At 45.0% G+C, this 15581-nt stretch overlaps 1 protein-coding gene across 2 annotated transcripts in view; it reads left to right on the top strand.

The window, feature by feature from the left end:
- Nucleotides 1–6993: 6993 nt before the first annotated feature.
- The window catches only part of LOC147604159 (cell division protein ftsH), a 32390-nt gene continuing 23802 nt past the window's right edge, over nt 6994–15581 (top strand). The window contains exon 1 of one of the 2 annotated variants that reach the window (XM_086795584.1): nt 6994–8504. In XM_086795584.1, the coding sequence (XP_086651710.1) occupies nt 7098–8504 (1407 nt within the window). In that variant the 5' untranslated portion in view covers nt 6994–7097. The remainder of the gene's footprint in view (nt 8505–15581) is intronic. The other variant, XM_086795585.1, reaches the window with a different exon arrangement.

Below are 15581 nucleotides of genomic sequence, written 5' to 3'. Positions count from 1 at the left end.
AGTATCATGGTCAAAGGTTTTACAATATATGCAGTATAGAAAAACATGTACTTTGTATATACAATGAGGATTGGGATGGTCGTAGTGATTGCATTCAACATAAGGCATTTAGCTCGTCACTTTTATAGGTATTAAGGATGTTCGGTTTTGAAGGTTTACATCCTCCTTTACAGATGTTGGCTGCTGTAAGGGAATGTCGATTCCGAGATCGATCTTTCTTTTGCCATTGCTTCACTTGGTTTAGATGAGGCAAGAATTCCACAATGTCACACACACCTGCTAAGTTGCAGAAAGAGTATGAACCAAAAGCACTACCAGCAGCACCTCGTAGTATGATCATCTTCTAGCATGTTGTCATCTAAACGTATTGCTTCTTTACAACATTGATCGAATGTTTTCGGATTGGTTACAATGATCAAGTTGTGTAAGCTGTTATTCTTCAAGCCCATCATGAAACATCTCCTCAATTGAACATCGTTTGATTTTTCCCATGACTCACAACGTAAGTCTAAGAGTTTTATCCGAAGGATAAAATCTCTAATGGATTCGTTGGGTTGACATTCAATTAAATAGAGTTCTGTTATTACACTCCATTGATCACCTTGTCTGGAAAAGCCATGTGTAAAGGCTGATTTCAAGGTTTTGAAGTTGGTCTTGATCGCTGGCATTAATGCGATGAACCATCGACTATCTTTTCTCTCTAAGCATAAGTTCAGCATATGTACCTTAGTAGGGTTGTTGGGATTTCCAAAGGCTTCACATCTTTGTTCAAACATTTAAATGAATTGAATAGGGTCGGTTGTTCCGTCATATTTGCCCATAATTTTAGAAATTTGTACGGCCGTATTTTTGTATGAGTCATTGAGGCTGTATGTGAGTACTCTTGTTGGACGAGACTCACTAAGTCCTTGGCCCACCCCCCTTCCTAGACTAGTCAGCATGTCCAAGGTGTGGGCATCGAGGAAAGGGTTGGTACTTATAGGATTTGCAGGAATGTTAGGCAAGGGGCCAAAGCCTAGTGGAATCGAAGTGACTAGGGGTGTAAAACCCGATGACACGCTTGTTATAGGCATGGCCAATGGCATTGGGAGGTGAATTAGTGGCATAGATCTCAATGGCTCAAAGATGTCAGCCATTGGGTTTAGTCCTTGTGTGATCCATGGTACTCCTTCTATTGTGGCCATGTTTGAGTGCCTAAATGCTCCTTAACGAGCAATTACAATTTTATTTTATTTTATTTATTTATTTTTTACTTTTATACTTTCCCACAGCTTGTTTACAGCCTCAAGAGGCTTGGTGTACTCTTCGTTGGATTAAACAGGTGTCCGTTTGCCATTAGCGTAGGCGTTATAAGCACGTGAACCTCTGAGATATTGTTCCAGAAAAAGCATATGCTAGGAACTTCCCAAATGGAAGAGGAGTTTCTAAAACCTATTTTCCATCACTATCTCAAGACAAAAAAAAATTTTGAGAATTTTTTCCCTGTTCCCTCGAGACGTCTTGAGTGTTAAACATGGGAAGATATCCATTGTTCCATTGAATGTCGTCACACGGTTTGCAGGCCAAGCTAAAGAAGGCCACATCCCAAAAGAAACAACGCTCTAAGCACGTTGGCCATGTTGATGATTGGGTTAGCATCCGCACGGGCTCAACAAAGACCACATCATCCGACAAGCGATGATCGTGCTGCTGAACTGTCCCTTCCCCATGCAGCTCACCAAAAACTCACCACACTAAATGGGAAAAACGACTGGCCGAATATCCCAATGCCATCCTTAAGAAGCAACGTCTTCAGGAGGCCCAAGCATTGGTAGAACAATATTAGTCTCTCAACTTGAACCACCACCCGTTTTTGCAACCTTTAACCCCATACTGGAGTGTGTGCCGTCCCCCATTGAACCTGAACTTTTGCACCGGGTCAGGCAAGAGCCCTGCAACCTCTCTAGGCTCAGGAAGATCCGTTCACCAACATGATGTTGACAAATGATGATTTTGTCCCTCATGCACCTCCTCATCCTCCTATGCCTATTCCACAAATGGCTAAGACCAAATCACCCGTTCACATCGAACAACTCGATGCAAACACTGACATAGAGTCCGATAGAGACTCACGAGGTTTGTACACCAAATTTGCTGAGGTATTTTATCCTTCTACTCTGCAACCACCTCTCAACCTCCACACCTGTCAAATAAGGACCAAATTGAACTTCAGGTGTTCCAAAAGGAATTTTGAAAAACTCTATATGAGGGAGTTGTAGTATTTTTGGAGTACTACAACTTTGTTTCCCTAAGTTGTCCGTGATTTTGTCATTTAGACCCTAAAAAAGTAGCCCATTTATGGCTCGTCATCGTTTTCATGCTGTTTTTTTTTACGATTTTTCGTGGTTTTTGGGCTTTTTTTAAAAATAAATTTTGAGGCTGCTAGTTGGAGGCCAAAATGATTGATTTTGACTTCGAATGACAATCCAAAGTCGAAGAGTTCGATGTCAGCTTTCCGATGAGCCCTAGAGCGCTTTCATCAGATATATGGTTTAGGAGATATGGGCCTCCAAACAGGGGTATTTTTTTGTCGCGTCGTGAACTGTTTCACATGACACTTCACGCGTGAACCGGACTTCACGTGGAAATTAAATTCGATTTTTTTTTTGGCCGCATGAAATTCTGTTTCACGTCGTGAAATACTTTTCACGCGTGAAATGGACTTCACGTGGGAATTAATTTCGATTTTATTTTTTTTTTTCACGTCAAATTTTCGTTCACGTGAGATTTCCATTCACGTGGGATTTCCGTTCACGTGGGATTTCCGTTCACGTGAGTTTTTTTTATATATATATCTAGTGGGAAATACGAATTTTCCTTTTTGGGGAGAATATTTTTTGATTTTAGAATGAAAGGGATACGGGCATTTTTCCAAAAAAAGGTAAGTGGAATCAAAAAAGTCAACCCTTTAACGACACACCTTACATCCTTCATAAATGACCCCCAAAATGGACAAATTGACAACTCATGAGCATCTTCTCATTGAATGCTCATTAGCCTTAATGAGTTATGTAAAAAGGTGATTAAGAATTAATCTATGATTAATCTTTTCACTAATCTTTATCTTTTACACTAATCAAGACTAATTAACCACACCACTAATTCCTAATTAATTTACACAATTGAGCACATCATTGGATAGAGCAAGGAAAAACTAATCTTTGTGTATCAACAATTGTGTAAATTAATCAAAATTAGGGGATTAGTTAGACTCCTAATTATAGTCTCCTCTTTAAGGCAAAATTAAGCAAAGAGAGTCAAATTTCTCCAATTGATCAAACAATTGATGTGATTAGGTGCTCATTTTCTAAATTTTTAGCCTCTTTGAACAAGATTAATCACTCTTAATGACAAAAACCAGCCCATTAAGAGAAATTAGTCAAATTCAAGGGTTTTTTTATGATTTTAAGAAATTTATTGAAAGATTGAGCTACTGCTAATGCTTGCTAACACTCTAATCCAAACAATTTCAACAAAAAACACATAATGAAACTAAAATTAATGATCTTAGATCTATGTTTAAACTAAAGAGAGCTAACATTCACTAAGAAATGCATTTTCTTGCATTGTTTGATGCAATGGATGTAAACTAAGCCTAATACAACTATGTGCAAGTCCTAAGAACATGAAAAACAACAAAAATAACAACAAAAACAACAAATTAATCTAAAATTTAAGAAAAAAGCATTCTTTTCAAAAACAAAAAAGAGAGCTATTCTACACCAAATCTCACACAAATCACCATCAAATCCACATCTTTTTCATAGAAAACCACTAATCAAGATAATGGAAAATGAGTTATGCATAGATTAGAGACAAAATGGTGGAAAAAGCCAAGGGATGGCTCCCCGGCGACATAAAAAATGTTAAGACTCACCCTAACCTTCCTTGAAACACATCCAAAAAGAGATTACCTGGTAAACCGCAACTGTCATGAGGATCTTTCCAATGGCCGAGCTCGTGACCCTCGAGGTCTCCAAGTTCTACAATTCCTTGAGAAGCAATTCCACCGCGTCTCTCACGAGCGTTGTCACACCGTCGCGTTGCACTATGGGTCCTCGTTTCTCCTCTCACCTCACTTCACTCACACACACTCACTAGCATGCATTAGGGAGATAGATTAGCAAGAGTATTAGCAAGAGCAAGACTCAATTGCACAATGGGAGAGTATGTTGTATTATAAGAGAAATTCACTTATATACATGGCCATAAGTGTTCACACTCAAACTATGGCCGCCCTGGCACTTTAGGCTCATAAGAGGCCTAATGCTATTACAATGACTACTTTCATAATATATCCATGAAGTACATCACTTAGGACTTCATCCTAACTTGCTACCACACGCTCTTGAAGTGGAAATCGCCACATAAATACTCCATCACACCATTACGGGTGCTTGTCCAAGTTGTAGCTTTGGACATTATTGCTTGATATCTTGAATGTATGACCCTTTGGTGTATCTATCGTGACTCCTTGATGTAAGATAATGGCGGTAGCTTTCTTGTTAATCTTAGAATCGGATTAACATTCCCCCCTTCTTGATGGTGAGCTACATAACCATCTTACATAAATCTTTGAATAGGGTTTTTGACCCTACCTGATCTGCATGGTCTCGGATCTATCATTGGTGTCCTTATGTGGCAGGCAGCCGTTGCTTGAGACTTCCTTGCACCCGGTGTCCTAATAACTGGAATCCCAAACTCCTCGTCAAGGCTCTGCTTCGAGCCACTAGATTCTCCATCAACATATGAATGCCTTGTTGAAATGTCAGGCATACTAAGAGACTCATCAACCTTTTCTTTACCTTTATGTGATGCACTTGCTAAACCTGCATGGCTAATTTTTCTACGTAGCCTTCTACTCCATGGTCTATCTCTTGGTCCACTCAATGATTGTGGTTGCTGACCTGTATTCTGTGTAACCACCTGTTCTTGTGTATCAGCAACAATCAAGTCTTTTACAGTAGCATACCAATTGCTCACATCTCATTAAAGACAACATTCTTGCTCACCCTCATCTCACATGTGATAGGGTTATAATGTTTATACCCCTTTTACTCAAGGGAGTAACCAATGAACACATAAATTTTAGCCTTTGGATCTAACTTACTATGTAGCTTATCAGAATGAGTATATATGCAATGAATCCAAACACTTTCAAGTGTGACAATTATGGTTTTCTACCAATATAGTTCTCCTCTGGAGTCACATCATTATGCACTGCTACTATGAGGGTCTTGTTCATAATATATATTGTAGTTAACTACTTCAGCCCAATAATGGTGAGGCATACTCTTCTTAGCCTGCATGAGCAAAGTTTGCAATGTGCCTATTCTTTCTCTCAACAATACCATTTTGTTGTGAAGTGTACCTGTACTTGCATGTGAATTGCCTCTAAAATCCATGTTTTCTCAAGTATTCATTACACTCATTAAAGAAGTACTCTCCCCCTTCATTTGACCTTATGCACTTAACTTACAAACTGTTTGCTTTTTAGCCAACATTCTTTTCCTTGCACCCTAGTTTGTTGAGATATTGAGCTTAGCTAGTACTATGATGGACATTGATGACTCGCCTGGGTGATAGCTTCCGCACTTATACCACTGGCACGGTTGATGAGATTATGGTTGATATGTCGCCAGTGGGATGACATGCTATGTGATAGTCACTTTGGAGTACTAGAGTTATGGCATAGTTATAGTGCTAGCTCATATAGTCGGATTCACACTATGGACCCCGACCATTATATGTTATTTTATAGGAGAGTACTTTCCCTTTATGTATGTACTCTTATCTTTTAGATTTATGGTTGTAGAGAAGAGAAGAAGATAGTAGAAAATTCAACCATCCATCTCTCTCTTGTGTCTTGCTCTCTATCTTGTGTGTGTGTGTGTGTGTGTGTGTGTGCGTGTGTGCTTATACAAGGAACTCAAGCTCTCTCTCTCCTCTGCATTCTTTTTATGGCTCTCTCTTGTGTCTTGCTCTCTATCTTGTGTGTGTGTGTGCATGCTTATACAAGGAACTCAAGCTCTCCCTCTCCTCTGCTCTCTCTTATGTCTTGCTCTCTATCTTGTGTGTGTGTGTGTGTGTGTGTGTGTGTGTGCGTGCTTATACAGGGAACTCAAGCTCTCCCGCTCCTCTGCATTCTCTTTATGGTTCCAGTCTTTGAATGTCTTTATCTCTGTTGGAATAACGTTCTCTTTAGGCAATTCCGGAGGCTTCTCTTTGTCTCCTTCAACATAGTCCCAAAATCGTTTTCTTATGAGGAAATTGGTTATTTTGAACTTCCACGCATGGAAGTTGTTCTTGTCAAGCTTCTCACTGCTGACAATTTTGTTGATGTTGTTAGATATCTTTGCTTGGTCATCTTGAACTTCGACGCATGGAAGTTATTCTTGTCAAGCTTCTCACTGATAATTTGGTTGATGTTATCAGGCGATTCTGGAGGCTCCTCATCATTGTCTCCTTCAATAAAGTCCCAAAATCCTTTTTCCATTAAAAAATTGATCATTTTGAATTTCATGCATGGAAGTTGTTCGTGTTAAACTTCTCACTGACAATTTGATTGATGTTTTGCTTGCAAACGACTTGAAATCGACAAATAGATAATTTTTGTATACAACCTATAAACACGATAGTATCTGTTGTAACTCCTATAGGGTATTTTAGCACAATTTATATGTCACAACAAGTGACTATAGTATCTATACATATAGATAGACACCTATTTGGACACATTTGCAAGCCACTTAGGGTTAATTTGAAATAATTTTCCGTGGTTAAGGTTTACAAAGCAATAGTTTATTAAGGCTCACAAAGGCAATTTAAAAAAATATCAATTTTCACTCACCTAGTTTGCTGCTTGTATATATATATATATATATATTTGTAATGCGAGACTTTTTATTGTAGTGTCATTAAGGATGAGAGCTGGAGGTAAGAGTCGATCACGAGACTTTACCCCAAACAACACACACGCTTCACCAATTAATGCTGGTAAATTTTTATTTCCCCTCCGATAAAGAGTCGTGCTATCCTTTTGCTATAGAAGGGGTGTCATGGCGTGCTTCGCCATCGCCATGGATGCTCTCCCCCTGCACGCTCCATTTCACTACAGAAACCCCGAGTATGTTGGCGGGAGCCGCTCATTGACGCTCAGCAAGGGTCATGGCCATGGCGCCCGTAAGAGGCAAAACTCTACCGCTGTAATGTGCAAATTCGCAGGCCATGGCAAGAGCAGCGTGTGCGAGAAGGAGGGGGGGCAGGGGCAGCAAAAGCAGCAGCATACTGCTGCATTAAGCAAGCATAGAGAGGAGCGTAAGAAGCCCTTCCGACTCAGAGGGAGGTTGCGCCTGGCGCTGCGCAGCCTCAGGCGATGGTCCCCCTCCGTTATCCTGCGAGCTTTTGTTCTCTACAGCCGCGCCCACTCCAAACAGGTAGCCCTCTCCACCCTTTTTGGATGCACCATCGCCATGGGATGCCTTTGCCTCAAGCTCACATCCATCGCTGCCCCCCATTCCGTACCTTACTCCGATCTTGTTAGCTACCTCCACTCCGGAACTGTCACCACTGCCCTCTTTGAAGAAGGTTCCCGACAAGTGTTTTTCAATGTCAAGCCCGCCGGCAATGAGGACACATCAAACCCTTCACCATCAACACTCAGAGGGTTTGCCATGGATGATGCCATCATCTTGCCTAATGACAAGAGCGACACCACTTCAGTTATAGAGTCAGAGGCATTGAAATCTGCTTCAACGTTGGGGCTTTCAGCTTCTTTGAAAGCAGGTTTGGATGAAGACATGGCCAAGCATTTCCAAACTGAAGTCACTGCATTGAAAGCAGCTATGGACAAAGATATTACCAAACAATGGGAAGCTGAAGTGGCTTTGAGAGCGGAGTCTCCTGGTTTGGCATTCTCAGCCTTGTCAAAAACAGGCATGGATTCAGACATTGCCAAGCAAAAGAACATTGATACCACTATAAGGAGACAGTCTCCTGCATTGGCAATGTCCACTTCTTCAAAAACAACTACAGATGATGTCATGGCTAACCAGGGCCATATTGAAGCCAGTGTGATAAGAGAGTCTGCAGCATCTGCTGCTGCATCCGCATTTTCTTCTTCTTTAAAAGCTATTGCTGGTGCCCCTGAACAGCTGCTGAAGGCTCAGTCTCATCCATGGCAGTATGCTACCAGGCGGATTGAAAATGATGAAGCATACCTTCTGAACCTGATGAGGGAAAGGGGTGTTACATATAGTTCCGCACCCCAGCCAATGAGTGCAGCTTTAAGAACTACTTTGATCACCATCTTATCGCTCTGGATCCCTCTCAGTCCTCTGTTGTGGCTGATGCATCGGCAATTGTCTGGTGGGAATTCCTTGAATCAGAAGAGGCGACTGAGCAGTCCCACTGTGAAATTTGAAGATGTTGCAGGGGTGGATGAAGCAAAAGTTGAGCTCATGGAGGTAGGCTATATTTTTTGAGAAGTTTTTCTATTTGACAATTTGACGGCCCTATTTGGTCATTGGTTCCTTTTGCAAATTCTGTAACTGGCAACTGGTTTATGTATTATGTATTCTCTCTCTCTCTCTCTCTCTCTCTCTCTCTCTCTCTCTCTCATCTGCTCACCATAGTGCTCACCATGCTCATGCTGTAAGTGAGCACCCTTCAGACCTGTGGTAGGCTGGCATCACGCACCTAGCCATGCCCCCGCTCCTGGCGACCCGGACCCTCCACTTGCCAGCCAGAGATCCGGGACTTGCTTTAGCGATATATAGAGGCAGCCCCACAGGTGGTGGATATTGAGGCGAAGAACACGGTCCAGGAGGAGGACGACACATTATGAGCCCAGACACATGAGGTTCCTCTGCTACCTACTTTATTGTAATAACATCGGTGCACCCTGCATTTTCCGCCTATTGTTAGAAGTCATCTCCTGCCTTTATCTAGACACCAGGGCCTTTGTTGTGGGTGTGCCTGCCCTTTTAGGTGTTCTCATTTTTCCTCACTCCCCGTATTTTTCCCCCATTTTTCCCATTTTTTCTGTGGCTTGGGTGGCACTTCTATGGTGGCAGGAGATCTTGGTAGGTGGCCGACTGTACCTGTAGTATCCGACTTCAGTCCTGGTGCTGGCCGATTGTGGAACAGGTCGTGGACACCCTGATATTGCTGGCTGACTGTTCTTAACTGGTGGACTGGGTGTCTGTGCTGGTCGTGGAGATCTAGGCCTGTCGGCTGTCATTTAGCTAGTCGACTGTCATTTAGCTAGTCGACTGCACTTTGGGGGCCATATAAAATGGCCCCCCAGCCCCTGTTAAAGTGAGTATCTCATGTGGAAACGAGTCGTAACTAAGTGAGTCGGCCATTTCCATTGTGAGGGTATATATACCCATGCCCACCCATTGTAATATCCAACTATTCATTGCTAATACACGTCAAGCGTTGTTCGCCAACCTCTCTCTCTCTCCATCTGCGTCAACTTCTCTCTCGCTCACTGCCTGTGTAAAGCTTTCGCTGCACCAACTCTGACATGGTATCAGGGCTTGAAGGCTTCTGATCCTTGGACACACACAAGGCACGAGGGAGGAGACGCGCGGCAGACTGCGTCTGTATTGTCAGAGTTGGTGCAGCGAAAGCTTTACACAGGCAGTGAGCGAGAGAGGAGTTGACGCAGATGGAGAGAGAGAGAGGTTGGCGAACAACGCTTGACGTGTATTAGCAATGAATAGTTGGATATTACAATGGGTGGGCATGGGTATATCTACCCTCACAATGGAAATGGCCGACTCACTTAGTTACGACTCGTTTCCACATGAGATACTCACTTTTAACACCCTCTCTGTAGCTCATAGTGGACATAGATGAAGAAACCAAGTTGATGTAGATGCAACCATGGACACCTCAGTACCGGCCGGATACTGAATACACCTCGGAAAATGCACCAAATAACCTGTCTCCTCAAGGAATGCCATCTTGAGCTTCAGCTGCCACATAGAATAATGAATTGCAGACAACTCCACATCCATGATCCCCCATTCGTTGAACTGCGAACACACACGTTCAAGAGATCTCCTGTACATTGAACTGTCAACACATGACCTCCAAAGTCCTCTGACAATGAACTAGGAACTCATCCCGTCCATAATCTGCTACCAATGAACTACGAACACATCACGTTCATAGATTTGTCAAGCTGTTCCATGCCAGATGCATGTGCCTTGAACTCCGACACACGGGTCCAAATCACCAGAACGGGAGCACAGACTGCCCCTCTCTGCCACTCACATGCCTCTCTCTGGCTGAAGCACGTGGTAGCATCCATCCACCAAGCTAGAATGCTGGAGCATGTGCCAGTGTAGTCCTCGCCACACCGGCAGACGCCGTAGCATCCCTCTTAGAATCATTGTCACTGTCATCCTCGTCAGCTTTGCCTTTGCCTTTGTCATTTGTCGAGCCTTGAGCTTTAGCTTTGGATTTGCAATCCCGAGCCAAATGCCCTCGCTTTCCGCACTTATAACAACGGCTCCTAGACTTCTTATTGGATTCCGATGCAGCATGTGCCGATTCTACATCCTTCGGAACCCGAATCTTGCCTTGGGAAATGAGCACTGCTTCCTCCTCAATGAGAAAAGAGCTGAGATCATCAAATTCCAGCTTTTCCTTCGTGACTTGTAAGCGTAATGCCCTCGAGACCATCTCGTACTCCTCAGCAACTTCGTAAGAACCAAGGCAGCTAACTGGGTACTAGTTAATGCACTATTCATAGCCGATAACTGATCATGGATAACCTTTGCCTTCATTAGAAGTGACTGCATAGAGGTCCCGGTTTCAAACTTGATGGAAAACAACTGGCCGAGAAGGGTTACTGCTCGCATTGTTGAGTCTCGATCGAACATTCCTGCAAGCTTTGACCACATTTCCTTGGCAGTCTTTAAAGTCTGAATGGCAGGGGAAATTTCCTTGGTGAGAGATTCTGCAATCGCCGACATCGCCTTCGCATTGTGAGCATCCCAATCCACAAGAGATTTCAGAAACTCCTCCTCCTGAAGACGTGTAAACCGATTGCTATCCCTTGGGGGACGTTCCTCCGAGCCATCAACAATGTCCCATAAGCCTTTTCTGCTAAACCATAGCCTCATGATCAAGTTCCAATGCGCATAATTGTCGCCATTCAGTTTGTCATCCTTGCTCGAACACGGGAGTCCCATCTCGAAAACTCCGTCCACCTCTTCTCAGTCGACCCGGTCTTCGATAACGCACGTCTCCTCCCTTCGCCTTCTCTTCTCCCAGCCGGCGGTTCTCTTGCGGCTGCACTTCTGCTGCACGAGCGGTGCCACTGGCCTCCTCTTGCTCTGCCGCCTGACGACGTTAGGGTGCCGGACGCGGGCGATGGCTTGAACTTTCGTCTCGAACTCCTTGAAGTGCTGGGCACCGCCTTTGCCCAGCCGTCGAACGGCCACCGGCAGCGCACTGCCCAGCACTACCTTGTACACGATCCCCAGGCCGCCCTTGCCAAGAACGTAGGCGGACGCCCGTAGCAGCTCGTCCAGCTCGAATGAAAATCCCTTGTCCAGCGCCACCAGCTCGCCTTGCTCCGGTGCCTTCGATTCTGAGCTCCCCCTGCGACTCCTCGCTGCCCTTGCACAGCAACTTTCCGTAGCTTTTGCTGGCCTTGGGTGCTTTGGCTGCTTCAAGAAGAAACGCAGGTTTGCTCTAGCCTTGATGCAGACGCAGTCTGCCGCGCGTCTCCTCCCTCGTGCCTTGTGTGTGTCCAAGGATCAGAAGCCTTCAAGCTCTGATACCATGTCAGAGTTGGTGCAGCGAAAGCTTTACACAGGCAGTGAGCGAGAGAGAAGTTGACGCAGATGGAGAGAGAGAGAGGTTGGCGAACAACGCTTGACGTGTATTAGCAATGAATAGTTGGATATTACAATGGGTGGGCATGGGTATATACACCCTCACAATGGAAATGGCCGACTCACTTAGTTACAACTCGTTTCCACATGAGATACTCACTTTAACAGCCCCTTGTCACATGTATTCGGGATCTTCTTTGTGTGTATAGAGCAGAGTTACACGCCTCTATCTCTCTCCTTCTGTTGTGCTGTTTTTCTGCATTGTGTTTGCTCTAGTGTTCCCAGATTTGGTCATCATCTTCGCTGCGTATTTTGACATGGTATCAAAGCCCTAGGCTCTTGATAGTTCTTGGGAGTTGTGTGAGCAAGAGGGGGACTGTTGTGTTGCTGATTGGTGGACTGTTTTGGACTGTTCGGGAAGAGGAGAAGCAAGAGGAAGGTGGGCTGATTTGTTGGACAGCCACTTGCAGGCTAAGTTCTTCTTTGTTACCACCCACCCACCCTTTTCAGTTACATCCCCGCCATGATCTGCTTGAGATGGCTGAGAGACATGTGAAGATCCCGACACTCCCCACGTTCCCGGTGGACAACTACGGCATATGGAAGGTTATGATGGAATCTGTTCTGGAGTCTTACTACCTTGCTGATTTCATCGTTGTTGGGGTTCCACAGCCGGAGGTAGAGGAAGGGGAGTTACCGTCGATTCGTAAGGACCGGGAGACACAGGCACAGTTGTGGGATCGTGTCAATGCCAGGGTCTGCTCATTTATCTTCCTCAACTGCACACCGCAGGTAATCAATCATATAAAGCATATGACGCTAGCCAGAGGTATATGGCAGCATTTGGCTTCTCTTTACCACAGGGTATTGCCCATGAAGAGGATTTCCTTGGAAGTATAGATGCGGGTTATGAGCCCTGCAAAGTCGTTGACGATGCGGGAGCATATTAACAAGCTGCCTGCTCTTCAGCAGGAAGTTCTCTAGATTGGGAAGGAGATATCGTCAGAGGACATGGCCATAACGTTGCTGTCACATTTGCCCTCTCAGTACTCAGCATTCTACTCGTCTTTGATTACTAGTGGGAGGCTGAGCACCATTACATGGGAGGAGCTTGTGCCCATGGTCTTGGTCCAAGAGGAAGATTCTCGAACCCTCCACAGGGCGGAGGTTCAGAGGCCTTAACTGGCCAACGATCGAAAGGCCATAACAAGGGCAAAGGGAGGCTTCACCAGAGAAGTCTTTTGAGAAGAAGTCCGACGCTGACCGCGAGAAACTGAAGGCAGAGAGGACATGTAATGATTGTGGCGAGAAAGGCCACTATTGGAGGCAACGTCCCAAGCGGAAGACCGAGAAGGGTGAAGAATCCTCAGCAGCAATCGTGAAGACTCCAGCATTTGTGCACTTGGAGGTGATGGACACCGATGTTTCATTTTCTTCAGGCAGGGAGGAGGTTGGAGAACTCGCTGCTACGGATACTCGGGAGTGGATTCTAGACAGTGGTGCTTCCAGGCACATGACTCCTTTCCGTTCAGATTTACAGGATCTCTGTAGGTATTCTGGTCACATTCTTACTGGGGATACATCCACTATCCTAATTCACAGTGAGGGCAGGTTGGAGATAGTTCCCGATGGCAGAGGGGGGAAGCATTCGTCCCAGGTGTTGTATGTTCCGTCACTTGGTTTTCATATGTTGTCAGTGCATTAGGTTTGCAAGACTGGCGTACGGGTGGAGTTTGATAAGCATTTTGTTGCTCTCCGGGACAAGGCAACAGGCGAGGTAGTTTGGGAAGGCGGAGTGGAGAATGGAGTTTACAAACTTTTAGCACTCTCTCCCAGGTCCTCAGTTTTGTGATGAGTGGCAATCTGGTAATGGCCACTTAAGTGTGGATACGCTGCAGGTGCAGGCTTTTCCGGACCAGATGGTGGATAGCTTACCAGTTGATGGCAGCAGTTGGCAGGTACTTTCCAGTACTAATGTTGGTAGTTCTTGTGTTTGTTAGTCAGAGGAAACTTTACAGGTAACTTATGCTCTAATGTCTCGTAGTATTCGGGATAAAGAAACTCCTGTAGATGAGTATGTTCTTTCCACGGGGACCTCTTGGAAAGCCAGGCAGGTGGCAGTTGATTACTTGCAGAAGGAGGTGGATTCTCCAGGCATAGTGGTTCCAGATTCAGAGGGGGTGGTTGACAAGTATGAGAAGGCCTTGTGTGGTCTTTAGCAGGTTTCTAGGACTTGGCTTCCCACCGTAACAGGTGTTGATCCTTGTGAGCAGTGTGATGCCTCTTTGACCCGGAAGCGGAATGGTTCATCGATTTGGTTGATGGATACCAGATTGGACGGGAGCTTTCTGATGAGGTTGCTGAGCTCATGTTTGCAGATGACTCTTTGGGAGGCAGGATTGCATATCTTGTGGTTTCTGCAACATGCGAAGGATCATGGACTCTCTTACATAGGAGGGGGATTGATGGATGGAGTCCAACTCCACGGATTTGACTTAGATTGGGGAGGAGATCCAGACACGAGGAGATATACTTCAGGGCCAGGAGCAGTTTTATGGAGCAGTGAGAGGTAGTCATCTCTTGCCTTGTCGATGACAGAGGCAGAGTACCGGGCTGCTTGTGATGCTGCTTGTGAGGTGGTGAGGTTGCAGAGGTTGCATGGCAGGATTGGGATTCCACTGGAGGAATGCACGGTCATCGAGAGGCACTTTGTTTGTGAATAGATCGTTGTTGATGACATCTTGCTAGAGTTCTGTTCGACGGAGGACAGTACGGTGGACCTCTTCACGAAGTCGCTATCTCAGGATTTGCTGAGGCGGCACCCCAGCTCCCTGTGGTTGGTTTCACAGCCAAGAGCTGAGAGGGTGTGATATGCAGTGGAAGTCTTTGTATTGGAATATCCTGTCACACAGATGCTCACACCGTCTTCTGTATCTTGAGTTTCGTGAGTTTAGCAATCCATTTCAATACTTCAAACTTTAAAGAGATATGAGAGAGAGAGATGAGACCTGGACACCAGATTGGGTCCCGAATTACCCACTGAAGGGCCCCCTATCCCGATAACGAGATAGTATTTGCTTTATTTCTTTAGAGAGAATGACTGTGGACTGTAGATAAGCCAAACACAAGATCTCGGAGGATCGGAGATTGGCTGAATTGTACACGGCTGTAGAAACACCTCGATGACCTAATCTCGAGCCTATGCACTCTTCCCAAGGGCATGAGGAAGGGTTGCACACCTGAGGCTGAGAAAAGAAGATGGTGGACTATTCTACGCTATGTTAGAATGCTGTAAATGCTTATGAATGCTTGGTTACCTTCACCAGATGACTGCTGCATGTATGGATGATGCACAGAAGGCTGGATACTGATGTAAACTAGTGATTCAGGGCTGAGAACTGCTGTAGACAGAATCGCAGACATGTAGGGATGCTGCTGGACTGAAACGCAGGAAGTACTGATGCTGCTGGACAGAAACGCAGGCTGATCTGCTGCTGGACTGAAACGCACAAGTGTACTGCTGCTGCTGGACAGAAAACGCAGGCTGGCTGCAGGCGCCTATGGGCTGTACAGATGGACTGAACCTGAACTGCTGAATCCGTGGGATTGCTGCGTTGAATTGGGCTGAATAGATGCTGAATACAGGGACTGAGCTGATGCTGATGGCAGGCGCCTAGGGCTGTAGGG

Source organism: Cibotium barometz, chromosome 62 (assembly GCF_041138505.1).
Source record: "Cibotium barometz isolate CiBa-2024 chromosome 62, ASM4113850v1, whole genome shotgun sequence".
Lineage (NCBI taxonomy): Eukaryota > Viridiplantae > Streptophyta > Polypodiopsida > Cyatheales > Cibotiaceae > Cibotium > Cibotium barometz.
The sequence above is the reverse complement of the archived record's forward strand: the minus strand, read 5'-3'. Positions and strand labels throughout refer to the sequence as shown.